General features: G+C 47.2%; 1 protein-coding gene across 4 annotated transcripts in view; it reads left to right on the top strand.

Annotated features, from left to right (window-relative positions):
* The window catches only part of KCNIP2 (potassium voltage-gated channel interacting protein 2), a 104,703-nt gene that overhangs the window by 52,469 nt on the left and 37,591 nt on the right, over positions 1–14,643 (top strand). Inside the window, exon 1 of one of the 4 annotated variants that reach the window (XM_081864020.1) lies at positions 896–1,648. The exons of the other annotated variants lie outside the window; for them this stretch is intronic. Coding sequence (XP_081720146.1) covers positions 1,561–1,648 — 88 coding nt within the window. The 5' untranslated portion in view covers positions 896–1,560. Of the gene's footprint in view, positions 1–895; positions 1,649–14,643 lie in introns of those variants that run through there. 4 annotated transcript variants of the gene reach the window in all.

Genomic DNA, 14,643 nt, shown 5'->3' with positions numbered 1-14,643 from the left:
TTTAAGTTACTGTGTGTAATACTCTTCAGGATAAGAAATGGGGTGAAACTGAGTAAGAAAGTATGTCACCACATACGTACTGTATATTCTTTGCTTGCATATATGCTTTGTTCCAGGTACTTCTGCCTGGTGTCCACTCATTATCTTGCTACCTGGATCTCTATAAGGTAATGGCAGTGAAAGCCTGACTTGTAAAGGTGTGTATGAAAGCAGATTCACCATCTCTAGCATTCCTGCGTGTTTGTTTTTTTAAATATGCTAGCTCTTATCAAGATAGCCATCTTGGGTTGTCTGGACAAGTTACTTGGTTTGTGACACCTGCATCACCTCTCTTACACGCTATGCAACAAAGCCCCATCCATTTGCCTGTTATCTTCAGAAACCAAACTGTGCTGAAGTGTAATAAAGGATGTTGCTGCAAACTGTCAAAAGCAGCGGGCACAACTATAGGTGTGTGGCCAGCCACCACCCCCTCCTTTGGGGCTGCCATTCTCCTTCCTGGTTGTTAACCCAGATTCTTTTCAGATACAGAGGCAGGTGGTTTTGTGGTCCACAGCTGTGTCTCTTCCTACCTCTTTATTTTCACCCAGCTGCAGCTTTCCCTTGTCACTCGCTGATGTATCGCCCCGATAGCTTGAGGAATTACATTGCCAGCACTCCTTTGTTTGCACAGAGCCAGATGTGGAGCAGTGCTAGGCGTCTGTCTCTGTGCCCTGTCCTGTGATGCTTCCCCCACTTTGATGGAAAAGGCACATCCTTGCAGTCTGCAGGAAAGGCGTTAGGAGGAGGCAGCGCCCCATTGGCCAGCAGGACCTGTGGAGTCAGACCATTGCCATGCCAACCGACACTGCCTGTGGTTTCCCGGGAGCCTGTTGTAGAGCGCTGGGTGTGGCAGAGGAAGATGCCAGGCAGAGCAGGGAACCAAAGAGGCATCTGCTGCCCAACGTTGCCTGGAAGGGGACACTCCCCCAAGGCAGGGCATTGCCAGCTGCCCCCCTTCATGGAACTATGCGACTGGCTGGGAGAGCCACTTAGCACTGCCTCTTTTGTGGTTCTTGCTTCGCTGTCCACTCCTCGCTGCTTCTTCCTGCAACTTTGCTGCACGGAGGAGGAGGAGGAGGAGGAGGGTCCGAGGAGGGAGCGTCGCTTGCGTGTGTCATTGGAGAAGCTCGCAGTTAAGACAGCAGCAAGCCACTCCGTGCTCAGCTTTGTCCTGCGCTACAATTGTTCCAAGTTTTCAGAAGCCCTCGAAAGTGCTGGGACTTTCTGAATCTGGATGGGGAGTGCAGCTCTGGGCGTGTCCCCTTACTGGTAGCTGCTGCTCTCGCAGTGACCCAGGCATTGCCTGTGCCACCACCAATCCCAGCGGAATTATCTGAGCACAAACCTCCTCCTCTTCCTCCCACCTAGCCCTGCTGTCTGTCTGAGATCAGGGGGTTGTTCTAGCTTGGATGTCTGGGCACGGTCAGAGGCAGGAACAGAAGGGCCCCCTACTCCTTGAGCACTTCTAGTTCTCATCCTGCCCAGGGAGTTGTTTTTCTGCCACTGTGTATTGGCACCATGACTCACTGCCAGCGACGGTGCAAGAGGCAGCTGGGGCGGGCGATCCGTTTCTTCTACCAGCTGGTCACGGGGACCCTGTCTCAAGGTAGGCTGCTTCCGGGCTTCTGGAGGAGGGGTGGGCTCTGGAGTTGGCATGGCAAGGAACTGTGGCAGATGGCTAGAGATCATGAGCATTTTGTTGGGTGGTCTTTAAAGCCATGGGCTCTGCAGTGAAGCACAAGGGAGAGCAATCTTTCTCTCCCCCCCCCTTAGTTGTAGGTCATCCTGCCTCTTTGGAGTAGGGGAAGAAGAAAACAAAATTTATGTGGCTAGTCCAGAATGAAAATCGCCTGGGGATCCTGGGCACCAAAATGACATGACTGAGAGATGATGGAGTCACACTGAGTTTCAGTTGCGCCTCAACGCATACACTTCTGTTCTGGTTCAGGGCCAGGACCCCCAATTAGGTCCTTGGAATTGGTGGCTGGGTTTTTCTGCAGCCTTGCTGGGAGCACCAGGGCTGGCTGGGAAGAAATCGTTCCTGCATCACACCCTTTTCAGACTCTCTTGCTTTAAACATGAGGCATATCTAATGTGTTGGCTGCCATGGCCCATTTCCACCCCACCCTGTAAAAGGCCTCTTTGCAGAGAGATGGAAGCTCTGCTCTGCAAGCAGAATTATACGTACCCAGCAGAAGCACTGAGAGTTGGACTGGAGCCCATTACTTCGTATTGGAGCTGATGCCGTTTGATCTGTGCACCCAAACTTCATGCACAAAGCATGCCTCAAGTGGTTGAGCCCGAGCAGATTCCAGCCTATATGCAGAGATTCTGGGCTTTTTTCAGCTTTTTCTTGTCCCAATGTGCAACAGCCTTTCTCCATTCCTTCAGTGTCCTGTGTGCTTCCCAGGCGTAGGTTTGGGGCAAAGAGTGAGTCATGATTTAAGTGCACATTCTAATGCAAGGATGAGGAGCCTGTGGCCATCCAAATCTTGTTAGATTCCAACTCCCATCAACAAGGCAAATAGTCAGGGATGATGGGAATTCTACTTCAACATCATTTGGAGTACCAGAAGTTCCCCACACAACTTCTAATGTGTGTTGTCCTCCTTTTCTAGTTAAATCTCAAATGGTTCTCCTCTGATGTCATCCTTTCCTGATCTAGAAGCTCATTGAGTTGAGGAAGAATCACACCCCCAACATACCGTATTCCCTCTGCTTGTTGGTCTCTAGAATTCAGTGAATATTCAAAGGATTTCTGTCGCTGAGTCAAGTTGCCCAGTGGAGGTGGTCAGACTCGTTTTCAGCTCTCCCCTACTAGACCTGGGCTCAGTATTTCAAGATGGTACTTCCTCCTGCATTCACTGTCCATCCCAGCCTATTTCTGGCCCCAATGAGTGGCATATTGCTCTGAAGCATGAACCTGTCTCTGTCATTTCCAGAGTCACACACAACTGTTTGGTAGGATGCTGGCAATGAGCGCTGAAAAGTTGAGGAACATCAACGGCTGCATTTTGTACCAACTTCACTCTCTAGTGATGTTAATTCTGTATTTAGCAGGTGCCAGTCTTGAGTTTTGTAAATTTCATTGTGATAGGTGTATCTTCTTGAGGAAGGCAGAGAAATAGCCTAACTTGTGAATGGACTGAATATGGGTGGAACTTAACTGCCTGCGAGAGATGACGACGACAGCTCTGGTTTACCATGAGGACTTCTTGAAGTTAAGCCCATTTATTGGAGAGTGAAGTTGAGATTCTAAATGATGCCAGTACCCTGGGCTGAAAGTGTGCTTGCTGTAATGTTGATCTCAATATCCTTAGGAAATAGTAATGATACCATTTATTGTTTAAGTACCTAACCCAGGGGTAGGGAACCTGCTGCCCTCCAGATGCTGCTGGACTACAACTCCCACCATCCCTGACCTCCAGCAACATCTGGTACCCCATCCCTGGTTTAATGTAACTGAATAGTAATGACTGAAAATGTATTTCAGCTCTGAACTCCTTGTTCTCCAAGCCTCATGCTCTGTCAGCCACACCACACACTACCCGATTTGCCCAGGTAGAATGAGGACACCATTGGTCCTCCTGCCCTCCTTTGCCAGTTTCCCATACTACTTGTCAGGAAAGTTCATTTCACAGCTGGGCATCAGAGCTTAGGTGCATATTCAGGTGTATATTCATAATGCATATTCAGAAGGATGCATTTTGTCCTCTGTGCCATTGGCTGTAGCACCCAGGTCCCTAAAACTGGCATGTTAGAGTCATCCTTGTGTTTGCCTGAGGATCAAGACAAGTTCCTCATGGGCCATGCCTCAGTTTTCCTAGGTCATGCAATAGGCATTTATGGTTAGTAAGGAATGAATAACTTTAGTTCACTCTGGAGTCAAGGCACTCAGAATTTGTCAGTCTCCCTTAGCTCAGCATCCATGGTTGAGGTTTAACAGAGGCAAACAGAAACAGAATCATCAGGTTTAGCCAGCAGCTTGTGTTCTTCTCAAGATTTAAAGCCAGTTTGGCTTTATGCTTTATGTTTGGCTTTATGTTTAACACAGGTGCACCCTTGCTTGGATGGCAAACACCAGGAAATATGAATTCTGGTATTCTGATTTAGTCTGTGCCAACTGTTCACATGTGAACTTTTTTGTTTGCACTTTTAGGGTGCTGGACTGTCTCCACCCAAGTCCCCTTTGTCCACCCCTTTCACTGCTGCTCACAGGCTTTTTGCTGCCTGATCAACTGATGTTTCAGGGTGGGGAGGGAGAGCATGTATTCAGCAAGATGATGTCATGCAGCCAATTTGATTTGGCTGTGTGCAAACACTGTCAAGCCAATTCATAGCGAGAGTAGTGTTTCCTGCATCACATTATATCCTCACTCTCAATATGCTCTGGGGATGACAGGGAGAGTGCTTATCAGGGCGGTAGGGCCATCACCCCTTTTAACACCCACCCCAGTGGAAAAAGCATTTGCAAAAAGCCCTTCTTCCTGCCACACACACATTTTGTCTCACCCTAATTGCAGTGTCGTTTGTTCCATTGTGTTGAAATCCTTGTGAGAATTGGGATATTTCCAATCAAACACTGCAGGTGCAAATGGGAAAGTTGGCTTCTTTGCTTCCTGTTAAAACAAATGGAATTTCCCCCCCCCCCCAGACGTCTTTCCCTAGCTCTGCCTCTTTAAATGACACCACCCGTTCATGGAACATGCTGCTCAATGGGGCTTGCTCCCCTAATGTTCCTACCTGATACAAAGACAATGTAGATTAAGAACATTTCCCCTGTAGCTGGCTGCAGACAGTTAATCAAATTGCCCCAAGAAAAGAGAGATTCAATTTGTGTGAAGGGTTGAAAAGAAGATTAACTTGGTTCAAAAGAAAATATTTGGTGTGAGGGATCAACTGGTATCCCCGCAGCAGCTTCTCCAGGGACTGACTGAATCGCAACAACTAGGCACTTGATGTATCAGCCCGGATTTGCTGAAATCTTGGACCGCCAATATTTATGCAATATCCTGCATAAAGTATGGAGCTGGATGGAAGGTTTTTGCATCTATCATGCCCCCCCTCCCAGGCACACATGTTTATTAGTTGAGGGGGTTTGCCAGTGGCCTGCAAGGAAAGGTACCTCTGATTCAAACTCCAAGCTCAGGTGGGCCTGATGTCATCTCTCTTTTTCTGCAAGAATAAAAACCTGAATTTTGGCCACGAGAATGTGACTTTTTGGACTCTGCCATAAGCAAGGGTATCATCTAATATTAACTAGTGAGAAGATGCATTTTTTGTTTTTATGTTAAAATTATATTACCTTTAATGCAATTTCTTTTCTTAAATATAATATAAGTTGTTACCATATTTCCCCTTAGGATTCAAGGGTCTGCACCCTTATTATTTGGTCTGCCAGTGCTTTGTTCCTGCTCCAGAGGAGCTTCAGTGGTACTAGGATACAAGCCTGCTTAGAGTCTGACTCTTTACCCATAAAACCCTTGTACTTAATCTTAGGGCCTTAGTACATCATTTTTATCATGCATTCATGTATTGATAGTGCTATCTAGGTGGTCATACACAGTCCCACTTTCAATACTGTTTGAAACGTTTGCAAACGTTTTGGGGTGCTTCATTCCCAATCAGTGCCTATCCTATAACTTCCTGCTAAAATCCCATAACTTATTATACCACCAACAAACTGGTTTATCTTGTTGCACTGTAGCCCCTCCAATAATGTGGTAGCATTGGGGAAGCATTGCAGAACAACTAATGAAGCAGAATAAACCCACTGCTAATGGACTATTACTGTGTCAAGAGCAAGTTGCATTAATGCATATGAAATAAAACAGTCTGGATGGGTCTCTAGGTGTGCAGAAGCAGATTGTGGCTAATGAATGAAAGGCACTCTGCACATGCCCTAAGGTGCTCTCTTCTGTATTATTCATTCACATGCCATTAGAGCTGGGCCCAGTCCAAATAAAGCACAGACTCTCCTGTTAAAAGTGCCCTGGAATGCTGTGAGCTCCCTGTGACACTGGGCGAAGAGAAATGATTCTGGATCAATTAACCAGATTGAGACAGTAACATCTGTAGCCAAAAATAGCCTTTTGTCAATATTTGGCTGTGCTTTATTAATAATCAGCTCCCACTCTGATTAGCAGCTTTGTAATAAGATTCAGCTGTGACCTAAATTTAACTCTTCTAATGGATAAAGCAAAAGAAGAAGAAGAAGAAGAAGAAGGTATTAGCTATCATTAGATCAGCCTGACCAGGCCAGGTAATCTAGGTGAGTGAGCTCCCAGCTGCAGGAAAGGGCACCCATGTCATCAGTGATGAACCCTCATTTCCTGAGCATTGCCTTAGCTGAACAGACGGCACAGGCAGATTCAAATTCTGTAGGACCTACGTTCCGCTGCTGGCTGAGTTGTGTTTTAAGGAATCTGTTGCTGTTATATAACTATGAAATGGTCCATGTGATACATTGCCCTATTTCAGATAGAAATCAAAGCTGGGGTGTGTGTAATTAACCCATAACTGACAGAGATGGGATTGTGTTGGAATATATATATAATATTTATGCTGTTCAGACAAAAAGGCTCCCAGGGCAGCTTACAACAACCAGTAGTAGGATTGTAAGCCTGAGGACAGGGACTTTCTAAGAAGACATGGCACAGAAGGAAAAAGGGTGGGGAGGGAGGAAGGAAACAGCAAGCTCAGGAACCAGTTCTTAAAGTTACAGTCTTTATAACACAGTTATATACCGTATTTTTTGCTCTATAAGACTCACTTTTTCCCTCCTAAAAAGTAAGGGGAAATGTGTGTGCGTCTTGTGGAACGAATGCATGCTGCGAAGCTATCCCAGAAGCCAGAACAGCAAGAGGGATTGCTGCTTTCACTGCGCAGCGGTCCCTCTTGCTGTTCTGGGCTTCTGAGGTTCAGAATATTTTTTTTCTTGTTTTCCTCCTCCAAAAACTAAGTGTGTCTTGTGGTCTGGTGCGTCTTATAGAGCGAAAAATATGATAGTTCTACCTACAGATTCTAGAGAGCAGCCCCTATCTGGAGGTGCTCCCTCCTCCTCAAGGTTATATCTAGGAACAGAGCGGGTGGAAATATTTGTGTCAAGAGGGCAGGATTGTTCTTGGCACACAGTTCTTCCCTCAGTCAGCTGATTCGAGGACAGTCAGAATCCTCCTAAAGAAAGGCCTTGATGGAGTTGCCTGCCTCCCTTGCTGTTCCCTGCGGTGGTTCTGGCTGTCTTGGCAAAGAGCAAGCTCTTCCTGGGAGCACCTTTCCCCTCTCTAGATCAGATCGGGGAATCTGCCGAGAAAGGACAGAGTGTTTTGTGATGGTCTTGTGCGGCGTGGTATGCAGAAAATTCTGCCTGCATTTTTGGCTTATTTCTGGGGAGAGAGCGATGAAGGATGCTCTGGGGTCCAGAGCCTTCAGCTCAAATTCTCCAAGTACCTCCAGTCTCCCTTGGGCTTGTAGAAGAAGGCAGCCATCCTGGGTTTGGGTTTTTTTTTAAAAAAAATTGAATGCAAATGGCTTTTTGTGATTTGGCAACCCATCCTGCACAGTGCTTGATGGGGGCAGGCTGCAGCTTTTGACTCCATGCCCTTGGGTCATGGGGCCACACATTCACAGTGGCACGGAAAATTAGTGGCTGTGCTTGAAGCCTTGCCGATGTGCAACTCTGTCTGCTATTTTTACCCAGGCAGGTGGGTGACTGTTTAATTTTAGCTCAGTGCCAGCACTGTCTCGCCAGGGAACTGGTGTGTGTGTGTGTGTGTGTTTTCACAGCTTTCTTTTACATATAGAGGGAGATAAGTGGGGTGATGACACCTGGTTCTTAGACTCTGACTGCGTGCAAAGGTGACAGCACAGTGGTGCACTTATGGCAACACAGGCTACGCGTAGAAAAGTCATAGCTCAGTAGGTAGAGGATTTGCCTTGCATGCAGAAGGTCGCAGGTTCAATCCCCAGCTGGGAGAGGCTGTCTGAAACCCCGCAGAGCCACTGTCAGTGTAGACAATACTAAGCTAGATGGACCAATGGTCTGATTCTGTATAAGGCAGTTTCTTGTTATCCTAAGTGCTTTGAACATTTGAAGATACTATATTATTATACAGTAGTAGTATTAGGCCAAAGGGTGAGCGACTGAGCCCAGACCCCTGGACATTGTCATCTGCTTCACATATAGATCACAAAAGGATTGTGGTGAAGGGCTGGAGGAGGCAATGTTGCTTGTGTATGCTGCTATGCTGCATTTCAGGGTACTTATATTTGGGGGATTATCTTTGTTGTGCTAAAGGACCTCAGGTGAATCATGTCTGGTTAGCGTTTAGAGAGAGACTTACAGACCCCTAAGGATAAATACACCTGTTTCCTCTTGGTCTGTCTGTGCTGTAAAAATGCAGTAACTTCGTGAGTGAAGGAGGAAAATTCTCCCTCTCTGAAATGGAAGAAGGTGACACTGTTTATTCCTGTGGGTTACCCAGTGGTGACATGAAGTGTTTGGACTGTTACTCCCAGGTACCCCTTTAGTTTAACAGAGATTGCTTTTCCCTATGCCTGTTTTTGATATCAGCCAACTATTGTTTGTTTGTTTGTTGCTGAGAACATCTGCGGCTAAGGAAGCGTTCTGTCTAACCAGAAAGTTTGCTTCCTTCATTTTAAACACTAGGCTGGATTGTTGCCTCTCAGCTTTGATGCAATGAATACTGCTAGTAAAACACTTCCTTCAGTCACTGCTGAAATTTGAGAGCAAAGCTATTTTGGCATCTGGAGGTGGGTGAAGCTTAACTGATCACACTCATGCGTGTGCGCACACGTGTGCACACGTACAGACTTCAGAGACATAGTACTTCTTAATTGGCACCTCATGCCTCCTGGAGAAGAGTTGCAGCAAAGTTTGTAGATAGGGCTGGGGTAGACCCCTGGCAGAAAGCTTGGAGGACTGCTGCTAGTGAACTTAGACTAGGGGTGTCTTCCAGATGTTGATGGACTACAACTCCTATCATACCCAGCCAGCTTAGCCTGTGGTCAGGGATGATGGGAGTTGTAGTCTGACAATGAAGACCCATTTGAAGAAGACTGATCTAGACAATGCTGATCAAGATGAGTCAGTGGTCTGAGGACCATTTACTCCCTGGGTGAGGCACAAAACACCTCCATATTGATATCTAACCAAGGCTTCAGAACAGTGAGCCCTGCTGCTCTAAGCAGTTGGCTTAGGGAAGAGGAAGGAAGTGTGTGTGAGTAAGAATTAAATTTGAAAGACCATAAGAAGTTGCCGTAGGTGAAGATGGACACTCCTGGCCTCCATATCTTACCTTGGGGGAGATTTGAGCTGTGGAGGGAGTTACTGCTTCTTCAAGCAGGCAAAAGGCAAAGCAGAAACCCAGCTACTTCTGCACATTCATTTAATGTACAGTTTAATTAAGCACAATTTAATATCTTCCCATTCGTTATATATAAAGCTCTGTGGGGAGGGGGGAGGGAAGCCCCAAACTGCCAGGTGGCAACCCTTGCTGTGGGACAGAGGCTGCCTCAGTTTGTGGGGTGGGGTAGGGGGTAGTGAGTTCACATAGGAAGATTCAACGCAGTAGGTCCTGATCCTGCCCAAGTATCTCACCTTCCCCTTCTCCAATGTTCACCCCACTGGGCTCCCCCCGGGCCAGCCAGTTATTTTTAGACAGGCGCCATGTGTTGGAAGGAGAACAATTAATGTAATTGGTTTGGGGAGCCTCGTTTGTGCACGGGGCCGAGAGTGGCTCTGAATCTGCCTGGAAGAGGCTGGCGGCACCAACGTAGCAGAGGACCGGGGGGAGCCAAGGGAAAGCAGGGTGGGCAACGCATCTGGCATGGAGACATGGAGAGGGAAACGCCACACAGTGACAGCCTCTTGTATGCCTCCCTTATCGTCATCCTCCTGGTCATGTCCTACTGGTTCACGACCAAGTGCTTCAAGATCCTCAGTGGCATTGAAGGTAAATTGTGGGCTGTGGGGGGTGGAGGGTGTTTGGTGGAAAGGAAGTGCTGAAGGCAAACCCCGGGTGGAAACGCTGGGAATTGGGAGGAAAGGGGTTTCTTGCCTCATAGCAGGCAGCAAGGATAAGGGGCTCCCAGCTCCTTTACAGCCGCAGTGTCTTCTCTTTTTCTTCTTCTGCAATTGCTTTACTCTACCTGCACTTTTCTTCCTTCCCTGGGTCCCTGATCTCTTAGCATGTCAGCAGTGGGCTACCCAGTTCCCCTCAGTTTGTAAAGTCCCCATACCTGTGCACTGATCCATGTTCCCAAATTAACGCATGGTCTAATGTGGTAGTCTTCAGCCTTTTGAGACCCAGGACCCACCTTTAGTCCAAACATTCATTGGGGGGGGGTCTTCTTCTTAATCTTTTACCATATATTTGCATGGTGGTAGTGCTCCTGTTGTGGCCCACCTTGGATTCGGCTGCAACCCAATAGTGGGTCCCAACTCACCAGCTGAAGACCAGTGGTCTAATGGACAGCCTTGGGGCTTAAATTCCTAAAGGAAGACTTTGGAGAACCGCAGAAGGTTGTCATTCTCTGACCTGTGGTGGGGCTTTCCCCCATCTAAACCCAGTTGTATTGTGTCTAGTTATGGTTACTTAGAGGTAGGAGAAAGCACTCTGCACATGCTCTTAACCTGATCTTTGTGCTTCTGAATTGAGCATCCGAGATCAATGCTTTGTGTGTTCAGCTCTAGTTGACTTCTGGAGTTGCTCTTGCTGAATGGGATGCTCCCTGAATAATTGTCCTTTGATTCTGAACTCTGAGTGATTTTCATAATATAGAGAAGTAGGGAAATTAGCTTTCCCCAGTTCTGAAGTGGGAATAATAGGTCTTAGGTGCTGTGAGTTCCATAGACACCAGAAATTGTTGGTGTGGGTGTGATGGATGCCACTGCCTTAGCTTTGCTGGACTTTAGCGTACAGTTTATGACCAGATGACATATTGTGCTCCTTTCCATCATGTTGGCACTCTGTAATGCCAGCAGTGTTTGTGGAGGTGGGGGTTATGGGTAGGAAAGAATGGCACTTTGCAGTCCATTCTTTGGATCAAGTTGTAGTTCTCAGTTCTTTTGACAGACCAGTTTGTTTCTGTTGTTGTCTGAGAAGCTTCATCAGGGTGGTTCTTCTGCCAGTTGCACAGTATGATTTTACACATGCACAAAACGGCAGGGAACAGATTAAGAAAAGTGAAGGTGAAGACAAGGACTAGTTTGGAGCTGTCCACAGGCAGAGTGAGGGATGGGCTTTGGCTGCAATCGTACCAGCTAGACCAGGGGTCAGCAAACTTTTTCAGCAGGGGGCTGGTCCACTGTCCCTCAGACCTTGTAGGGGGCCGTACTATATTTTTTTGGGGGGGGCGAAATGAATTAATTCATATGCCCCACAAATAACCCAGAGATGCATTTTAAATAAAAGCACACATTCTATTCATGTAAAAACACCAGGCAGGCCCCACAAATAACCCAGAGATGGCACATTCTACTCATGTAAAAACACACTGCTTCCTGGACCATCCGCATGCCGGATTTAGAAGGCGATTGGGCCAGATCTGGCCCCCGGGCCTTAGTTTGCCTACCCATGTGCTAGACCAATGAACTACTAGGCAGTTGTGCCTGGTACATACATAGAGAGGGATGCAAGGTACATGCAGAGAGAGAGAGAGAAACTGACCTGAGAAGGAGATGGTGCTTTTGAAAAAAGAAGAAGATGGCAACCCTGGTTATGATAATGGATAGTACCAGTTGCTGTAGAGGCTGAAAATCCATTCCAGGACAGCCTTTTTTTTTTTTTTTTAGTTTAGAGAAAGGACAAAGTACAGGGGACACGAAAGAGGTGTATTAAGATTATACATGGTGTGGAGAAAGTGGATATTTTTTTCTCCCTCTTTTGTAATACCAGAACTCCAGGACCATCCAATGAAGCTCAACGTCAGAAGATTCAAGGCAAACATAAGAAAGTCCTTCTTCACACCATCACGTAGTTAAGCTGTGCAGTTTGCTCACCCAAGATGTAGTCGTGGCCACCGACTTGGATGGCTTTAAAAGCAGACAAGCACCTGGAGAAGGCGGCTTGTAGCCGGTGACTTCTAGCCATGATGCCTCTGCTTTGCCTCCCCTGTTAGAGGCACGATGCCTCTGAATGTCAGTTGCTGGGAATCTGAAGTGGAGAGAGTGCTATTGCACTCAAGTCCTGCTTGTGGGTTTCCTATAATGGCCAACTGGTTGGCCACTGTGAGAGCAGGAAGTTGGGCTACAGAGTCTTTGGCAGGACTCTTCTTACATCCTTAGGTGTGCTTGTGAGCACAGGGGCCAGGATACGGCCCAAATGGGGGAATCCTGGGCATTTCTGCCCCCCCTCCTCCACCACAGGGCTCCAAATAGGCTTGCATTGTAGACACCACACTGCTATTCTGTGTGCCCATAGTCCTTAGCTGCTTGAGATGTGTTTGCTTGTTCATTACATTTCTATCCTACCTTTCCTGCAAAGAGCTCAAGGCAGTATATGTGGTTCTCTGCAACAACCCTGTGAGGTAGGTTAGGCTGAGAGATAGCTGCTAACCACACTAAGTGGGTATTTCAGCCTAGGCCTCCCCAGTTCTAATCTAACACTCTGGCTGTTATAGTCAAATGAGACCGACGTCAGCATCCAGTGGCAATCTCCCTAAGTGTGAACGTACTGAGAATGTAATTTTCAGGCAAAGTCCTCCATGCCTTCAATTAGTCCCACTGTGCCATTTCTTTCAAATGCTTTTAGATGCAGCTGTGGACTAGTTTCTTGGCAGGGACGCTGCCTGCCATGCCCATTTGGAGCAGGAAGTGGGGTTTCTTCCGCAGGAGCAGCAGCTGTGTTTCAGACAACAGAGGTGTCGCATGAAATACAACAGGGATGGGGAACCTGTGGCCCTCCAGACATTGCTGGACTCCAGTTCCCATCAGCCCTCTGCCAGCATGGCCCAATGATCAGGGATGATGGGAGTTGTATGCCAGAAACATCCAGAGGGCCACAGGTTGCCCCACTCCTGAAATACAGAATCGATACTTTCTAACTTTAATGTAGCTTTCAGTGCATCCAGGTTCCCTGCCTCAGAAGGTGCAAAGAAGAGGCTGCAAGCTGTGGGGCCCAATGCATTTAGAGGGCACAACCAACAAAGAGAGAGAAAGAGGGAGGGTGGGTGGGTGGGTGCCTGCCAAGTGCTGACACTTAAAAACTCAGGAGCAAAGCGAAAGCAAACTGGACAACATTTCAGAGTCTCATCTCTTCTTTCCACCCCCAGATTTATGGGCTCAGTATTCTATACTGACAGAAGCATTTGTGGGTAATTCATTTGTCAATTTGCTACTTGCTATTAATGAATTCAGAGTGATGTCGCTTATTTGTTATAAATAATTTCTGAAGCACTTCAGTATGTCAAGTGTTTTACTACTCATCATCTCACTTGCCTCTCTGTCCCTGTGAAGTAGGTCATTGCAATTTCCGTTATAAGGACAATAAGTCAAGGCTGAAGTCCTTTCTGCAGGATCAAACAAAAGTGCCCCAGCCACATTTCCTGATTTGTGTGATGCTCTTGCAAATTTGAATCCAGTGCTAAGAGTGCACTATTGCTGCTGTTTCTCCTTTCCCCCTTTTTGGAGTAACTCCCACTAACTACATGTAGTCCATCACACAGTGGTGCCAGGGCAGGTCTTCAGAGCAGGAGTCCAGGGCCTCACTCAGCAGAATGGGTAGCCCCCTCCCACATATGCAGCAGGAGGGGGGACTCACCACAGTGTGCAGGAAGTGAAGCTACATACATTGCCATTTAAGAACCCCTTTGTTTAGTCGTTTAGTCGTGTCTGACTCTTCGTGACCCCATGGACCAGAGCACGCCAGGCACTCCTGTCTTCCACTGCCTCCCGCAGTTTCGTCAAACTCATGCTGGTAGCTTTGACAACACTGTCCAACCATCTTGTCCTCTGTCGTCCCCTTCTCCTTGTGCCCTCCATCTTTCCCAACATCAGGGTCTTTTCCAGGGAGTCTTCTCTTCTCATGAGGTGGCCAAAGTATTAGAGCCTCAGCTTCACGATCTGTCCTTCCAGTGAGCACTCAGGGCTGATTTCCTTAAGAATGGATAGGTTTGATCTTCTTGCAGTCCATGGAACTCTCAAGAGTCTCCTCCAGCACCATTAAGAACCCCTACCCACTCATAAAACCACTAAGTCCTGTTTCTAACATTTGCCAGCAAATGAAGGAGGGAGGGAGGGAGGGAGGGAAGAGAGGAAGGAAGGAAGCATCTCATGGATGCTGTCATTCAAGGATGATGGGAGTTGCAGTCCAACACCTCCCATCTTCCCCGACCATTGGCCATACCAGCTGGAGCTGATAAGTATTGGAGCCTGACCACACCCAAAGCTTCCCCATTCCTGATGTACCAAGAAGATTCATGCATTGACCACGGGGGTTAGATTTGATGGCCCCCAATGTCTCTCCCAATTCATGATTCTGTGAACTCAAGGCAGCTGAGAGTTGGTGGGTGGATGTAATTTTGATACCTTTGCTGCTTATTTAAGTTTTAGTTGCTGCTATTTGGATGAATGCGCCAGTG

The sequence above is a fragment of the Podarcis erhardii genome (genome assembly GCF_964252035.2).
Source record: "Podarcis erhardii genome assembly, chromosome: 5".
Classification (NCBI taxonomy): Eukaryota; Metazoa; Chordata; class Lepidosauria; order Squamata; family Lacertidae; genus Podarcis; species Podarcis erhardii.
This window is presented reverse-complemented; position numbering and strand designations above follow the sequence as displayed.